The sequence below is a fragment of the Saccharomycopsis crataegensis genome, assembly GCF_037102585.1.
Source record: "Saccharomycopsis crataegensis DNA, jcf7180000000084, whole genome shotgun sequence".
In the NCBI taxonomy this organism is placed as follows: domain Eukaryota; kingdom Fungi; phylum Ascomycota; class Saccharomycetes; order Ascoideales; family Saccharomycopsidaceae; genus Saccharomycopsis; species Saccharomycopsis crataegensis.
This window is the reverse complement of record NW_027043829.1, coordinates 2,995,166-3,011,922: the sequence shown is the minus strand read 5'-3', so window position 1 is coordinate 3,011,922 and position 16,757 is coordinate 2,995,166. Positions and strand designations below refer to the sequence as shown.

The following is a 16,757-nucleotide window of genomic DNA, read 5'->3' as shown; positions in this document are numbered from 1 at the left end:
GAAAAAATTTCTCCATAAAAAAAAAATATATTGGAGTAAAATGCAAATCGATCATTATTATTCAATCATTCAAACTATTATTGACAAGAAAGTTCCTTTGTTTTTTTTGTTTTTTTTTGTTTATTATTAGTTTTAGTTGATTTGAATTTCGTTTTCTGCTGCTCTTTTTTTTTTATGTTTTTTCAAGTTTTGAATTTTTTTTTTTTTGTTGTTTCCAATTATAAGGTTATTTGGTTCGGGGTGCCAACACCACTATTATTATTCTGTAAACTGTTGGCATTTCTTCTCTCATGCTTTCCCTTTTTCATAAACTGTTTCAAAGCAAGCGGGTCCAATGGGTCTAATAATTCAAAACTGCAAAGCAATTCCTCACTAACACTCATCACCGCCCCCCAATTATCAAACTCCCCACAATAGTTCGGCGCACTGAATACCGTTACAAGACTATGGTCATTGAAGAATTCGTACCCATCTTCAACCACCATATGAGCTCGACAAACTAAATCAAAATTGAATTTTGTTAGGAACTTGTTAATTGCCACCTTCGAAAAACAATACGACACCCCTCGTTCGTTATCTTCCCACTCATTCGGGGTATCTGCAGGGTCAGACCAAAGTAAATCATTAAGTAGTCCAAAATCAGGAACGTCGGTTGGTCTTTTAATGGTTCGGATCTCGTCCATTGAGTGTAAGGTTGGGGACAACCCTCCGTGGACACAGAAAATCTTATTGGCGACAATTGCCGCAATTGGCAACGTGTTGAATGTGTCAATGAACACTTTCCAAGTCTTTATATTGCATCTTCGTTTACACTCATCGTAAAACCCGTATACTCTGGTGACATTGGCACACTCATGATTGCCTCGTAACAAGAAAAAGTTTTCTGGATATTTGATTTTGTAGCATAACAATAGCAAAATCGTTTCAAGTGATTGTTTCCCACGATCAACGTAATCTCCTAAAAATAGGTAGTTTGCGGCTGGGGGGAACCCACACTTTGTGAACATTCTAATCAAATCACTATATTGCCCATGGACATCACCAACAATTTTCACTGGAGGAGATAATTCAAGTAATGTTGGTTGAGATAAGAAGATTTCTCTGGCGGTAGAGCAGATCACTTGGATTTCTGAGTTTTTCAAACAAACATTTTTGGTACGCTTACCTGAGTACCCTGCATCTAATAATCTTTGGATTAAATCTTCGACATCAATCACCACTCCATTATTTGAATTAGAAGTGATTTTGGTATTAATGTTAGAGAATGATGGCGATATTGTAGTACCTCCAGGAGTTCCGGGAATCGAACCCGATCTCATTGATATCTGCTCATCGCCACTCAATCCATTGTGGCCATTTTTTATTGGAATCGAGGTTAGGTCTGATCCTATACTCACAGCGTCGCTATTTCTCCTACTATGGCTGCTATCACTCAATGATAAATTATTATTACTCGGCGTTCTTGGAACCGTCAAATTGTTATTGTTGGCGTCGTTTGGTGAAAGGCCATACCCGTTATTAAAACTATTATGCCGGCTGGAACTTCTGCTATAAGTTCTTCCACTGGAGCCTCCTTCAAGAATTGGTGTTGTTGTGGTAGTGGTGGTGGTGGTGGTTGAGCCATCGGCAACCAATGCAACAGATGAGTTATTTGTACTGTCTCTTCTTATCAAAATTGGGGTCTTTGGTTCCATTTGCACCATTGATGGGGGCAAAGTCACCGATGATGGAGTTAACACATCATTATTATCGCTGGAGGCCACGTTGTTGACACTTAAAGTCAAATTATTCATTTGATCTTCTAATTGCTTGTTTTGGTCATCGGAGTTGTCTGAGTTGAGTCCGGTATTGTTGATGGGCACGGTTTGGGCAGAGTTTCTTCTAGAGAGTAAAGGAGTGCCGGGGAATTTTCGGGAAAGCTCGCTTGTGGCGGTCTTAAACGACGCAGCATCATCATCATCCTTGGATGATTTGAAAGACCTTCTAGATCTCCCTGATCTTTGGGACGTCGAGGTGTCGGTTCGTGTAAATTTTGGCAAGTCTCCTTTTTGCTTGGAACTAGAATTACCCATGATTGACAAAGGCTGTCGAATGAAAGAACTTCAGGTATGGCTGGTCAACAGCAGAGAAAGAGAAATGCAAAGAGATGGACTTCAGAATATGGCTTAGGTCTCGAAACCAAATTATTATGTTGCTTCTTCTCCGAATTGAGCAGCAAACCAATAATCAAGAAAAGATAGGGATAAGCCGGTAATAGTAGAAGGCAATCAGGAAAATACAAACAGACAGAGTCTAAGAAAATCTTTTAGATAGGCAGTATGACTTCTTCCTTTTTTTTTTTTCTTCTTCTTCTTTTTTTTTTTTTTCTTCTTCTTCTTCTTCTTCCACAATTATAATCAGAAGATGGAGATAACTTAAAAAGAACAAGCTAATGGCTATAAATACCCAACAAGGAACCGTGATGAATTGATTGGTTATCGACACTAAGAAAGAATTGGGCAGTTGAAAGGGTGTTGTAGTGATTGGCTGTCGATATTATTGCTTGATGGCAAAAATGTGACATTATCGAATTGGTCTTTTTTTATAACGGCTAATTTTTATTTCTGAGGACGAAAAAAAAAAAAGAAAAAAAAAGAATGAAGAGACAACTAGAGGGAACATAAGCGGTGGTGCGCCATTACTATGGATCCAGAAGGGGTTTCTACGGGTTTATCATTACTACTGGTGGTTATTATACCACGGCATCTTCTAATGAATATTATATACTGTATATAGGTGTGTCTATCTGTAAACTAAGGCTCAACCATCTTCGTCCGTCCGCGACGGTAACACGTCAGTTACCCGGTGCATGTCTGGCAGAATTCATAAATAACAATCTGAAAGAATCGCCACTAACTGGAATGATGGCTGCTCATCGTTCACAGTTACCATTGCCCCCTCCGTTTTAAAAGATGTCAAGTATGTTGTGGCTGTTATCTGCTGAGTAGTTTCTCTGTTTCTTTTGCCATTGGTAAAATATAGTACTAACACCCCATTGCAGACTCCGCAGGTTTCGATAGACATATCACCATTTTCTCGCCAGAAGGTAGATTATTCCAAGTTGAATACGCTTTTAAGGCCGTCACCGCCGCCAATATCACTGCCCTTGGGATAACAGGTAAAGACACTGTGGTATTGATCTCCCAGAAAAAAGTCCCTGACAAGTTGTTGGATCCAAAAACTGTGTCGTACTTATTTAAGATTTCCAAACATATTGGGATGATGGCCACCGGATCCATTGCCGACTCTCGATCCCTTGCCACTAGAGCCAGAAGTGAAGCCAATGACTTCGAGTACAAGTACGGGTACCCAATTCCTGTCGATGTGTTATCCAAGCGTATGGCCAACCTCGCACAAATTTATACCCAAAGAGCCTACATGAGACCTTCAGGTGCCATCATCACCTTTGGAGCCTTTGACGATGAAAAGGGTCCTTTATTATACAAAGTCGACCCAGCAGGTTACTACATTGGCTCAAAGGCCACTGCTGTTGGCCCAAAACAGGATGAAGCCACCACCGCATTAGAAAAGAAATACAAGAATAAAGAATATTTGAAAGGTGATACCACAAAGTTGGTAGAAACCGCCATCATAACATTATCCAACGTGTTGAACTCCGAATTCAAAAAAGATGACATTGAAATCGGGGTGGCCACCGATGGCAACTTTACTATTTTGACCAGCGATGAAATTGAAGAAAGATTAATTGCTATTGCTGAACAAGACTAATTTAGATAGCATAACGTTTTTATTTTGTATTTCTAATTCTCAGGCATTCTTGCTTGCTTATATATATATATATATATATGAATCTGTATAATTTCATTTGATCAGGTCATGAATGGATAATTTCTTATTTTGTTTTATTTTGTTTTTGTTTTATTTGTTTTGGATGCTATACATTCAATTATCATAGAAAACTCACACGCTCATATTTTATTGTACATTAATGCCTAGGAATGTAACCAACCAAATAAAAATAAGTAAATAAAAAATATATAGTACATCTGCTAATTGTCTCGCATCTTCAGCTCTTGTTACCACTCAACTTCATTGTATGTCTGATCAAATCGGTAATCACTTTATTATTCTGAAAGGTTGGCAGTCTGGCAATGGTTTCAATTTGCGCCGGGGTCAATTGTGGCAAATTCAAGTCCTTGTTCTTTAATAATTGAGTCAAGGCATCGGTATAATTTTGCACAGTAAATCCATTTTCCAACACCATTGACGAGTTTCCCGCCAATCCCGGATTGGTGGGAATCACAAAAGGGTTGTTAGGAACAATTGGCGTGTTCATAGCATTATTACTCAATGGAATAACACTCTTTGGTCCTTGTTGGACTTTTTGTTTTTGTATTGATTTCTGCTGGTATTGTTGTGGTTGAGGTTGTGGTTGTTTATTTTGTATGTTGGCTTCCTCGTTGCTTGTCTCATTAGCTATCTTCTTTTCATCATTATTCGCTTGGTTTTTCCGCATCTCCTCCTTCTGCTTTTCAAGATACTCCTTTTGGCGGGCCTCTTCTGCTAAACGAGCCTTCCTATTGATGATTCTCATTGCCACATCTGATCCAAACTTTTGAACAATTGAATCCGCATCCATGTTCCCCCCATCATTTTCAGGAAACAAAAGCTCCAAATTTAATCCTTTCGCCCCACCCGCGATAACCTCCTCAGCCAATACTTTTGCAGCACGGTTCGCAGCCTCTGCATTGGATGAGAAATTACTGAGCATGAGATGACTTGCCATGGTCTCCAGGCTATACGGAATGTACAATGACATCGATGCTGCTCCTGCTGCTGCTGCAGCCGCCGCTGTCAGAGCCTGGTGTCCTCCCAGACCATAGTAACTATTCTGCTGACCATTACCTCCTATTATGTGCTTCTTATATTTCTTTGGTCTATTACTCCCCATTGTTGTCTCTTGTTGGCTCTGCTGCTGTTTTTTTAACACATCCTTAGCATAGTGGTCTAAAAAGATCAGCTGGATTGACATGTCTCTAAAATGACCAAAATTGCTAAGAAGTTGGTGTTGGTCGTCCCATTGAATCTCTGGCAACTCGTATTCGGAGCTCGCTGATGATGACGACCTTGAACGTTTTTTATTGTCCCCCAGTGATGACGATGTTGATGTTGATGTTGATGGTATCTCTGCGGAAACTAGATCAGGAGAGTCTAGCGAATTACACTGCTGTAATAGTTCCAACGTGTCATAGTAGTGTGACATGCCTTTTCTTTTTCTTGAATTTCCCGTTATTTTTTTGTCAGTTTTCCCTAGTTGTCAAAATGTCAATGAGTTTGTTTGTTTTTCCCCCTCGAACAATAACACACAGTTCACTTTTTATTTTTTTATTGCCTAAAACGAAGATGACGAGTCTTTGGAGTATGTTTTTTTTTCCCTCGATGTGATTTTTTATTTTTTTGCCTTTTGGGATTCTTTTTGGGGAGGGTAAGCTGATGATGCTACAGGCGCTCCAGCATACATAAATTTTTGCTACTGTTACAGAGAATACTATACTATTGTGTAGTTACTCAAGATATCATAAATTATTGATTATTGGACAAATATATGTATTAGCAGAACTGATTCCCACAGGAATATAGGTAACAAAAAATAAATAAAAAAAAAGCAAATAAAATCAAAAGACAATCGGTTCAAATAGTGATAGTGTTGACTGAAACAACTCATAAAATTAAATGCACCAATAAACCAGAAGATAACATAGCCAATATACCCGATCTCCAAACAGTCAACCCATTATTCAATGATTGGGTATCAATTGAAGGGGTGGTGTAAGTCGAAGAAGTTGTTGAAAATGAAGTAATATTGGAAGGTTCCCAAGAGGTGGTAAGCATTGTAGAGGACTCCTAACATGTTGATGTGGTTAATGTGGTGGTTTGTATAGTAGATTTAGTGGAAACTCCCAAGATTTAGGAGTAGTGGCTGGTGCTGTAGAAGGTCCTGCTATGGTGGATGACCCAGACGTAGTAGGCGGCTCAGAATTGGTGGATGATCCTGATGCGGTAGGTGGTCCAGAAATAGTAGACGGCTCAGAAAAGGCAGGCGATTCAGAAGTGGTAGATGGTGTAGGGGAAGTAGATGGTGCAGGGGCTATGGAACTGCTAGAAGTGTTCGAAGTATTGGACGTGGTAGAACTACTAGAATTTGTAGATATCGTAGAAGTGGTGGAGCTACTAGAAGTTGTAGATGTTGTGCAGGATATAGAGGTGGTGGAAATGATAGAAATGATAGAGCTACTGGAAGTTGTAGAGCCACTGGAAGTTTTAGACGACGTAGATGTCGTAGATGATTCGGTATTATTACACAAAGATTCACTCACATATGGAGTGAGGAATCTACTTAGCATAGGATAACCATTCAAATCAACATTTTAAGAGAAGAAAGTAGCCAGTGTACCTGTATTTATGAACTGGAGTAGTAATGGTACCCCTGAAGACTCCAAATGAACACTAAAAGAGCTCAGTCCAGTTAAACCATCGATGGGAGCCTTACCAATACCTAAGCCAGCAACTGAACCAGATATATATCTTGAGTGAGAATATCTCCACAAGCAAATGCATTTTCCGAGCCAATATAAACGTAGGCAATCCCGCTTGTGCTCACTTTGAAATTGTACTTTCCAACATCATCCGACCAGAAATAGGATCTAAGCACTACAACCTCACCAAGATTTAAAGCAATTGAATTACTCTAGGAATTATAAGACCCGAAGAATGATGGACTACCAGAATTTTTATAGCCTGCTGGTGACAGCGTATTGGTTAAGTCGAATTTGAAAATGTTCGTGGCACTATTTTCAAAACAACCTAATCAATCAAACTTACACCCATTCGCAGCAGACGTTGGGGAAATCAAGAATAATGAAAATGTGAGCACCGAAATATTAAGGTCAGTATCTGATCACAAAGATATGAGTTCACATCCTCTGTTTACTACACTATATAATTGATTGCACTAATCAGTGAAAGTGTCTACCAAGGAATTCATTAGTTAATCTGTAATACACCTATTTGGCGGTATTTAATGCATGTGCCAAATTAACGGTTTCTTCAGGTGTTTGGGTTAATATGCATATACCATGTTGGAGGATTTATAGGTGTTCGGGTTAATGTTTATATACCACTATTATGGTTCTTAATGCATATACCGTGGACATGGTATGTATATATTAATCCCAACACCTATGTATCCTCCAATATGGTATATGCATATTAACCCAAACACCTGAAGAAACCGTTTCCATGGTATTTATTCTTTGACATGTGATTACCATTTTTGTGGTACTTATAGGGCTGGTAACGCTCTTTTTTGAATTACTTATCATAATCTACATCATGTATGTAATAGAAACTTCTAAAAATGGCAAATAACCATTAGAAAGCGATAGATATAATATATATGTCATTTCTAGAATAACATAGCAAAAAATAATAAAAGGATAGAATTAAAAACTCAGCAGTAAATGTTTTGGGCGAGCTATATTACTAACTCGAAAAGAACTAAAAGAAGAAAAAATGAAATAAAGTAAAAATATAAAAGAAACAGAAATTAAGTGATAGAAGGCTTTTTATTTGTCAGACACTTCTTTTTATTTTTATTATTATTATTATGATTAATCATTTAAACGATTAACTCGTTCAATTCTCCCCACTTCAAAATCTGGTCCAAGTTATCAAAGTCCTCAAAATGAACTTCTTCTCTGAAATATTTGCTTTTGTATAGCTCGAATAAATCGCCAAAATCATCCAACACCGATTTGAAAAATGGTTCATGTTTTGCAGACTTCAATTGGATCGATGATGTAGAAGACTTGGTGGCAGCTTCAGTGGGAATCAAGGTTGATGATGAAACTCTCGGATCTAATGATTTATGAAGATACTCTAGAGCTTTGTAACTCTTATACTCATTAATTTCAAACAATTCCTCTTGTTCAAGCTTGCTGAAATTAGGAGAATTCTCGACGTCGAGGTACTCTGCCACTTTTGGTTTTCTAAGAATTGATTTTTGACCAACGGTGTTATCACCTCTTCCGGTCACTTGCTTATTATAGGATGACCTGCTCTCACCAATACGCCTCTTGATATTATTTTTACTGTGATGTTGTATGGATCTTGGCTTATCAATAGGTTTCAAGTTCTTGCTGGTTATTAATTTGTCAACAATATAATGTAGCCAAATTATATTGGTTCTTGGACAGCAACAATCCCAATTAATTTCCTGAGAATCATCTATATCGATGTTATGCTCTGTAGTTTCAGAATCCATCTTCATTTGAGATTTGATTTCTTGTTGGATCAATTGATACACGTCAAAGCGATAATCATCATCCAACAACTTTCCAATGACATCAGAATTATTAACGAGTTTCGACAAGTCCATGGAAAAAACTTTTTGAGAAGTTGTGATTCTGGAGAAAGCAAAGTCAATAAGAGAAATTCGTAGGTCCAAAGTATACTTGTTCTTTGTTTCCGAAGCCGTAGTTTCATCATCATCAGCATCATCCTCTGATGCATAAACCTCATTAAAAGAAGTGGCACTACGGTTTCCACGGCTCTTATAAATTCCTAATCCTTCTTCACAATCGTCCTCTTCTTCCAAAATATCGTTAATCAACACATTTTCCCAATTCAAATCACGATGCTCGAATTTATACAATAGCTCAGAGGTTTTCAACACCCTAGTCAAGTTCCAGAAAATCTTATTTGCTTGATGCCATGATTGTACATTATAATCTTTTAAAGTCAATCCTCCGTAATCTAGTACCAAAATCAAGTATAATTGGTTTCTTTTGTAATAGTCTGGTCGTTTCTTTTTAAGATTCGACTGGCTGATAATATGGTTAAAATCCCACTCCTTGAGTAATTCTTTAGAGTATTCCCCTTTGACCACGACCGCAGATTTTAAATTAATAAAACCTTGGCAATTCTGCAATTTTGTGATGATACTCATTTCCTGAATCGCCGATTGGATAGAGTACATGTCATTAGATGTTCTGTAAGATCTTTTACTAGATGAGGATAACGACGATGATGAGGATGATCCCAAAGAAGATTCAGAATCAGTAACACTTACTTTCCCTCCAGCATTAAACGGAATAATTTTCAAAACATTAGTAATTTTTTTGGATTTTAAAGACTCTTCAATGAAAATCTCGCTATAAGGCAGCTCGGAATATTTCTTGAATTGCATCTTATTCTTAATTTCTTTCAACCTTAACTGGATAAAATCTCCAAATTCTAAAATCAAATTATTATTTGAGTTACACAAATTCATTAAATTGTGAAGATCTAAATAATTGATTTTATTTTCTTCGGCAATTTTTCTGGCAGGAGTGGCCCCAAGCAAGATCTTTCCATATTTCGCAAGCACTTCAGTACTGAGCAAAGCACCATAGTCACTGGCAAATAATCCATTTGGGGGAGCAGGTCCATTAGCGTTAGTATTGTTGGTCCCACCGCCGGTAACAACACTGGCAAGGGATTGCGGAGTTGCCTTCAGTTTATTCTCATGAGAAAAAATGCTGGAGCTGGTGGTACTAATGCTAGAGTTATTCATGTGGGAGTACGAAGTGACTGAGCCGGTACTGTCATTACGAGAAAACATTTTTTCTTTCAAATTAGTGTTAACCATACTGATGTTTCTCTTATGGAATTTGAATTTGAATCCGGAACCTGAAGAGCTGGTGTTTGGGGTAGAAGGAACTGCTGATGTCAAAACATTGCCATTCAACGGAATCGTTGTACTGGAGATACCATTACCTAATGGAGTGGCAGTGGGCAGGCTTTCTGAAAATGATGGATCAACAAACTTAAGAGGATCGGAAGGTTTGCGAGAGGTAAGAGAGAAACTTTTCTTATGATGGATTTTTGAAGTTGTCAGAGATTGCAGTTTGTACGTATCGGATGAAGATTTCTTGTTGCTGTTATTACTGAAGAACGGTTTGGAAAACTTCTTCACAAGCTTTTTGGTTTTCAACTGCACATTTTGAGACTCGGAGCTATTGGTGATTGAAGACTTATCAAAATTTGATGAGCGATCGTTGTGTTTGGACGGACGACTACTAGAGCTAACCACTGCGGTCAAGTCTGAAGTATCATCGAAACTTGTTTCAATGCTGCGGAAGTTGGAAGAGTTGTCCCTTCTCATTGAACCTGAGGATCTTAACGGCATCGAGACATTTGATGGCTTTTTCTTCAGCGATTGGGTATCTTCAGAATATTGAGAACTTGGCAGATATATGTTGGCTGGGGTCGAGAAATTTCTAAAATGAGAGGTTCTGAAAGTCTCAGAAGTAGGAGTGGAAGCCAACTTCTTAGTTCTTGAAGTTGATAGAAGGTCGTTTTGATTTTTGGAGTTCCTGCTTTTTCCCCTGGCAGAATCGTCAATATTGCCAAACTTGAGTTCTGTGGGGCTGTGAATACCGGGCAAAGATTCAAATGATAATTTCAATAATTCGGAAGACGGTGATGGCAATGAAGATGCATTGGAGCCTATAGAAGCATCATCATCCAATGTCAAGGTGGCGGTGTGGACACTTTGAGCTCCAGCAATATCAATTGTCATTTCTTTGCGTTTGAGATTCTTTTTTTGTTTATTAGGAGGAATGATTGAGGTTGAGTTCGATAGGATGGTGTGTTTATCGCTATTATTATCATCCACGACATCTTCATCCAAAAGACCATGACTCAATCCAAACAGGTCCTCAATTTCGTGGATGTTACTATTTTTATTGACAATATTTACCCCAACGATTCCGGGGGCTCCGGCTTTCAATCGGCTAAACCTGCTGCCAATCATGTCACTATCATCGAAGGCATTGTCATCATCATCATCATCATCATCATCATCATTAATCGAAACGGCGTCAAAGAACCTTATCGACCCATCAACGGTAGTAGAAAACGACCGTACTGAGTTGCGATAGCCAATGAATGACGAATCATTAGAATATGACCGCTCAACTTTATACCTTGGGGCAATGATTCTGGAGTTGGTGTTACTGCCGCCACTGCTGTGAGAATTCACAGTGTTACTGGTTCGTCTACTATCAACGGTAGCTCCTGAAATATAAGCGGATCTTTTACCCCCACTAGAAGTTTTCGAGACTCTATCCCGGTATTTGAGAGAGTTGTTAGATCTTTTTTGGATGACAAATCTAGAAGACCCGTTAGAGATTGTGGAATAACGTTGGTTTGGCGTTTTCGTGAATGCCTTGGGGTCAGTAGGGCTCTCTGGGACGTCTGGAAAGGTAAAAGAGAGGTCAGACATCATAGAGAAACGACTATACCGGTCCTTTTCAGCAGAGGAGCCTCCTTTTGAGGATAAGTTCCTAGCATACTGTGGCTGCTGTAGGTCCAAGCTGAGGGGGGATGACGCCAACAACAGTTTTGTTTTTGGTTTGGTGTTGCTCTCTGCAAGCAGGAGGCGTTTTTTCTGAAGAGCTTTATCCTTTTCCAACAATTCTCCTAAGTTGATATTCTTATTCTTTGATGAGAGGAGCTTGTTTTCCCTTTCATCCACCGATTCCATGATCTTGTTGAACTCCAAGTTGGTTTCCATCTGGAACGACGAGTCGAAGTTGTCTTCATTGTTGAAAGGGGAATTGTGCTCTAGGAGACTCATCTTGTGGTAATGATTCCAGGCAAGGAGACACTGGTGGTTGAGGAGGGGAGAGTAATAGTAATGATTAAGGAGATTAATTAAAAAAAAAAATCAGATGAAAAAAGGCTGAGGTGATTTGCTGCTGCTGCTGCTGCTACCTCTCCAGAACAATGGGTCCAATCGCTCCGATAACCAAAAAGAGCTATATGAAACGTATGGTGTAAGCAACCACTTTGTTGCGAGAAGATTTGCACTATTATGTAACGGTTGGACACAGGAGAGTCACTGTATCCATTAGAAATTATTGTAACAATAAATATTCAAGAATTGAGGAAGAAGAAAAAAATTTTCCTGGGGGAGGAATATATCCCGTTAGACTTTGCATGAAACAACACGAACTAAAAAAACAAGCACTAACGATCTCTAGGGACAACACACCACTTAGCGATTTCCATTGTCTTATTCAGCTAAAGTTTTCCGCTTGACGTAAATTTAGCGACCATCTTCCGTAAAGCCGGGCGTGAGAACGTTCCAAATAATGCGGGTACTGATGTCTATATGCAACTCTAAGGGGATACTTAAGGTCTTTACTGGATAAGGCATTCAAGTATACCTATGTATATTATTATCATTATTATATATTATATCTTTTGTATATTATCTATTTAGAATCTTCACCAGTAATACTAAGCCCAGGACCAACTAAGCTGAATCTCCCCAATTGAAAGATCGGCTAAAGCAGCAAACGCAGAAGGGGATAAATCCAAATCCTGGTCACCACAAGTAGCACAAGCATCGACAACTGTCACCAGGACAGACTTCCCCTGATAGTTGATATTGATTTTCTTACCACAGTACCCGCTTATATAATTGCTGTTGGTATTGGAGTCATACAAGTTGATTCCGATGGCAGCAACGAGGTCATTTGGCCCTGCGGTAATTCCGCAGGCATCGGTGCTATCGGGGGTCCAATAAGTACCTCTACCGGCGTAACTAGAAGAAGAGGAAGAAGCAGAAGCGGTGAACAGGTTAGAAGCAGAAGCAGAAGCATCATCCAGACTAGAAGCATCATCTAGATTAGATACAGAAGTAGTATCCAGATGATGAGCAGTTATGGTGGAAGTGACTAAGGTAGAAGCAACAGAAGTCAAAGTAGTAGAATAAGAGTCTTTGGTGAGGTCCGCACCAAGTTCGGAGCTTTCAATAGTAGTCCTGTTGGAACTTATAGAGGAGTTACCCCCACAACCAGAAACATTCCAATGATTGAAAGATATATCGGTGCTGGTAGTAGTGCTGTTACTATCGGAGTCTGAATCTCCATGGTGGTGTTCATGATTCGAAGCAAACACTGTTGCTGAAAGCAAAGATAAAAGAGTAAATGATTTGTGAAGCATTATTTCTGAATAAAAATAAAATTATAAAAGTTGGTAAGATATTGGAGGACCAAAAAAAAATGAAATTTTCAAAAGGATAATGATACTAGGGAGGAAAGATTATATTTATATTTATATATATATATATATATATCCCTCAAAGATGCTGATGTTTCATGAGATCATTGATCTTTCTTTTTTTTTTTTTCAATTGATAGACTTTCATTTCGTCAACTTGATCTTTCCGAGGCAGGACAGTCTGCAAGGGGGTTATTCACTGTAAACCTTTTCTTTTTTTATGGGGTCCACTACTTTATTTCCTTTTGGTGCCTGATTTAATTCCAACTATTATTGGAAGCATTATGATACGATATCCACATCATTGATATTATTTCACTGTGCTCGGTTTAAAATCACTCTAAAATATATTATGTCGTTATGACATGTAATTACTATCTTATTGAGCGATTGAGAAATTAAAAAATTGAGGGAAAAAAAGAAAAGCGTTGAGGTGAAGTTTAATTTGAATAACAATAGACCAGACTCCCCACAACGCATCTTTCCTTTGCTTTTTATGGTTTTTCTCAACATGAAAGTTTCTTTTCCCCTGAGCTTAACTCGATGGCCAGAACTTACAAAATATGAGACAATAATAATAACGTTAGAAAGAGAATGACATGAAAGTGGAATGCGAAGAAGAGGCAAAGCAAAGAGGCTGAAAGTCAGACATTCCGTCGCAAATCACTGATACAATGCACCAACGATCTACCAATAAGAAACGCCACCATATTACACACCAAAAGCTTGATGAGTTTTTTGAAAAGCGAGGTTTTTGATCGAGGAGACACTAGAAAACTGACCCACTTTGAAAACAAGTAGTAAAAAACACTATAGCAAATGACAGCGGCAATGAAAAAATAGTTCATGTAGTCAATGAAAAACCTCACTAATGTTGCCATCTTCTTGAATTTCGCAGTGATATCAAAACCATTTATAAAATCCACCAAAAAGTTGAATTTTGATTCTAGCCGCTCTATTTTAATCATTGTTGAATTCAATTTCTTCGTAAATAATTCACTGTGGTTTAAAATCTCTCTGTTACTAGTTTGTACGCTTTTTCGTAGTTCATCAACCGAATTGGACAATGTCATTTTCAGAACTTCAAAGAAATGGTACATATCAAGTTTCTTTTCAAAAAACAAATCATCTAGCTCACTGAGATTATCTTCAATATTCTTCCAATATAAACCATTCAACTTCTCGATTTGTCTAGCTTCATTTGTCTGTATTACCGACATGTGACGCTGGTTGAGCACCTCTGCTTGAGTCACAAACTCTTCATATTTTACCATAATCTCTTCTTTAATCAACGTCTCAACTTTCTGTAAGATTTCAGATTTGAAAATAGCGTATTTCTTCAAATTATTAGTCATTTCTTTATTTAGCTTCTGGTAGTGTTTAGTGATGTTGAGATGTAACTCAATGATTTTTGTTGATTGATACTTGAATGATTCTTGGAGACATCCATACCCAACTGTCTTGTAACATCCATCATAGGTTGTCCAGTATTGGGGAGATTCAAAAAGGGCTTTAATACATCTATCATAGTTAACACTGCTGACTTGGCTGGTGGTAGACAAAAGAAGCTCACAGTCTCTAGGGACCAGGATATGGTTGGCATTGAGTTGGCATGCTGTTAATGAGGCAGCGATTTGTGCTTTGAAATCATCAGTGATGGTGTCATAATGATAAATACATTTATCAAGAATGGGGTCAAGAACTTTCAAGATGCATGTGGTATCAATAGTTTCCGTGTCATACAAGGGGAACAGTACATCAAAATTGTCCTCCACCATTCCAATACTCGTTGAGTATTTTTTTTGGAGATCAGTAATTATAGTTGAAATGAGCTCATCATCAATTTGCTGGGAAGCTAATGTAATATCTGAAAATTCACTGGTTTTATGGCTGGTGGTGGATAACGCATTTGGTGTTTGGAAGAATGAGAACGTTAAACCATGGCACTGGTTAGTGTAAAAGAGTAGGTATAAGAATAATAGGCTATCCATTATTTGATTCATTAGTGAGAAAAAGAGGAAGAAGGTGAAATTTATGAATAATAATCTTCTGATAAGTTTCTTCTTCCCTGGTGTACTTTATATAATCTGGAGATGAGGGCAGAATATGACTGGTAACATTGACTATACATCGGACCATTTACCCTAACGAAGGAGGTGCTATTATGAAATAAAATGAGTAATCAATGCAATAAGATAGTAACCTATAAACTACTCCGTACCATTCACTTTACAGAGGTTCTTTTACCAAGGGGGGAGGGGAGATATAATGCATGTCGGGGCTATTTTCTGCACCCATCAACCATCAGATAACCGCACCGCAGCAAGATCACAAACAGCAAAAGGTAAACAAAGTGGGAAAGCCTGATTTTTTTTTTTACTCCAAATAATATTTTGATCCCAACTGATATTGTTGACATTATTCTTTTTTTATAGAAAAACTGCAATTTCATATTACTTATCACAGATACCATGTCACTCTTTCACAATTTGTACGTTTTTAATCTGCCTTATTCTTTTTTTCTTTTTTCTCTTCCTGTTAATTCAGGCCTCAACTAACATTCCATGAAGACATCTCAACAATGTTCACACAATGAGAACCACCAGAGCCTTCAAGAAGGCAAATAATACCCCAAATGACTCGTCTCTTTTGGATAAGAACTTCTATTATCCTCAGGAATCTAACACCAACGCTGCAAACTCCATCACATCACATAAAGATATCAGAAACTTTGCCGAGGCCACGTTAGGATCAGGGTCGGCATTGGCTCAGGCAGTGAAGCTTCCTCAGGACGAAGAATTGAATGAATGGCTCGCTGTCCACATTGTTGATTTCTATAACCAAATCAATATGTTATATGGGTCGATCACCGAGTTTTGTTCTCCAAAAACTTGTCCTAGAATGATCGCCACCAATGAATACGAATACTTGTGGCAGGGGTCAGGAAGTCTGAAGAAACCGGTGAGTGTTAGTGCTCCAGTTTACGTTGAGAATTTGATGAATTGGATCCAAGGATTATTTGATGATGAATACGCTTTTCCGACAAAATTGAACGCCACTTTCCCCTCCAGATTCTTGCAATTGGCTAAAACCATCATGAAGAGATTGTTTAGAGTCTACGCGCATATTTACTGCCATCATTTCGAAGAAATTACCGAATTGGGATTGCAAACACATTTGAACACCAGCTTGAAGCATTTTGTATTATTTTCAAAGGAGTTTGACTTGGTCAGTGATAAGGACTTTGGTCCATTGCAAGAATTGGTGACAGTGATGGTTCAAGAGGAAAGCAGAAAGTGATTGTGTTTGCTTGATTTGGTATACGTGAATATGTGCGGGGGGTGTGGTTTGAAGACTTATGATTATTGTGTTATTTCTTATCTTCACTTTTATGTTGTTTTTTCTTGCTTTATTTTCTTTTTGTAATTTTGGGATTTGCTGTTTGTTGACTATCGTTAGCCTTTTTTTTTTTTTTTTATTCAAGTTTTTCTCGTCATTATCAGCTACCTTGAGACCAAAAAGTTGATCACTTATCGATACTTGGAGTACCTGATGTAGGGAACATGAGAACAACTAGAATGTCCGGTCGTTTGAAGTTCACTGTCCGAGGAGCTACATAAGATGATTTATAATTTATATCATTTAGC

The 16,757-nt window shown here is 38.1% G+C and overlaps 8 protein-coding genes across 8 annotated transcripts; 2 read left to right on the top strand and 6 right to left on the bottom strand. All coding sequences in view use genetic code 12, as the record gives it.

Moving 5' to 3' along the window:
• Positions 1–218: 218 nt before the first annotated feature.
• On the bottom strand, positions 219–2,072 carry DASC09_042570 (serine/threonine-protein phosphatase; the record flags this gene model as incomplete). Its single annotated transcript, XM_064997856.1, has 1 exon — positions 219–2,072. The coding sequence occupies one exon, from the start codon at positions 2,070–2,072 to the stop codon at positions 219–221; it is 1,854 nt and encodes a 617-aa protein (XP_064853928.1).
• An 879-nt stretch (positions 2,073–2,951) lies between these two features.
• On the top strand, positions 2,952–3,768 carry SCL1 (proteasome core particle subunit alpha 1; the record flags this gene model as incomplete). Its single annotated transcript, XM_064997855.1, has 2 exons — positions 2,952–2,958; positions 3,041–3,768. 2 exons carry the CDS (start codon positions 2,952–2,954, stop codon positions 3,766–3,768), a joined length of 735 nt encoding a protein of 244 aa, XP_064853927.1.
• A 298-nt stretch (positions 3,769–4,066) lies between these two features.
• DASC09_042550 (uncharacterized protein) lies at positions 4,067–5,263 on the bottom strand (the record flags this gene model as incomplete). Its single annotated transcript, XM_064997854.1, has 1 exon — positions 4,067–5,263. The coding sequence occupies one exon, from the start codon at positions 5,261–5,263 to the stop codon at positions 4,067–4,069; it is 1,197 nt and encodes a 398-aa protein (XP_064853926.1).
• Positions 5,264–5,921: 658 nt separating this feature from the next.
• Positions 5,922–6,404, bottom strand: DASC09_042540 (uncharacterized protein; the record flags this gene model as incomplete). The annotated part of the gene is made up of 1 exon (XM_064997853.1): positions 5,922–6,404. The coding sequence occupies one exon, from the start codon at positions 6,402–6,404 to the stop codon at positions 5,922–5,924; it is 483 nt and encodes a 160-aa protein (XP_064853925.1).
• Positions 6,405–7,678: 1,274 nt separating this feature from the next.
• On the bottom strand, positions 7,679–11,680 carry DASC09_042530 (uncharacterized protein; the record flags this gene model as incomplete). Its single annotated transcript, XM_064997852.1, has 1 exon — positions 7,679–11,680. One exon carries the CDS (start codon positions 11,678–11,680, stop codon positions 7,679–7,681), a length of 4,002 nt encoding a protein of 1,333 aa, XP_064853924.1.
• Positions 11,681–12,345: 665 nt separating this feature from the next.
• On the bottom strand, positions 12,346–13,053 carry DASC09_042520 (RlpA-like double-psi beta-barrel domain-containing protein; the record flags this gene model as incomplete). The annotated part of the gene is made up of 1 exon (XM_064997851.1): positions 12,346–13,053. The coding sequence occupies one exon, from the start codon at positions 13,051–13,053 to the stop codon at positions 12,346–12,348; it is 708 nt and encodes a 235-aa protein (XP_064853923.1).
• Positions 13,054–13,754: 701 nt separating this feature from the next.
• On the bottom strand, positions 13,755–15,101 carry KAR5 (Kar5p; the record flags this gene model as incomplete). The annotated part of the gene is made up of 1 exon (XM_064997850.1): positions 13,755–15,101. One exon carries the CDS (start codon positions 15,099–15,101, stop codon positions 13,755–13,757), a length of 1,347 nt encoding a protein of 448 aa, XP_064853922.1.
• A 480-nt stretch (positions 15,102–15,581) lies between these two features.
• MOB1 (Mob1p) lies at positions 15,582–16,410 on the top strand (the record flags this gene model as incomplete). The annotated part of the gene is made up of 2 exons (XM_064997849.1): positions 15,582–15,601; positions 15,681–16,410. 2 exons carry the CDS (start codon positions 15,582–15,584, stop codon positions 16,408–16,410), a joined length of 750 nt encoding a protein of 249 aa, XP_064853921.1.
• Between the last annotated feature and the right edge of the window lie 347 nt (positions 16,411–16,757).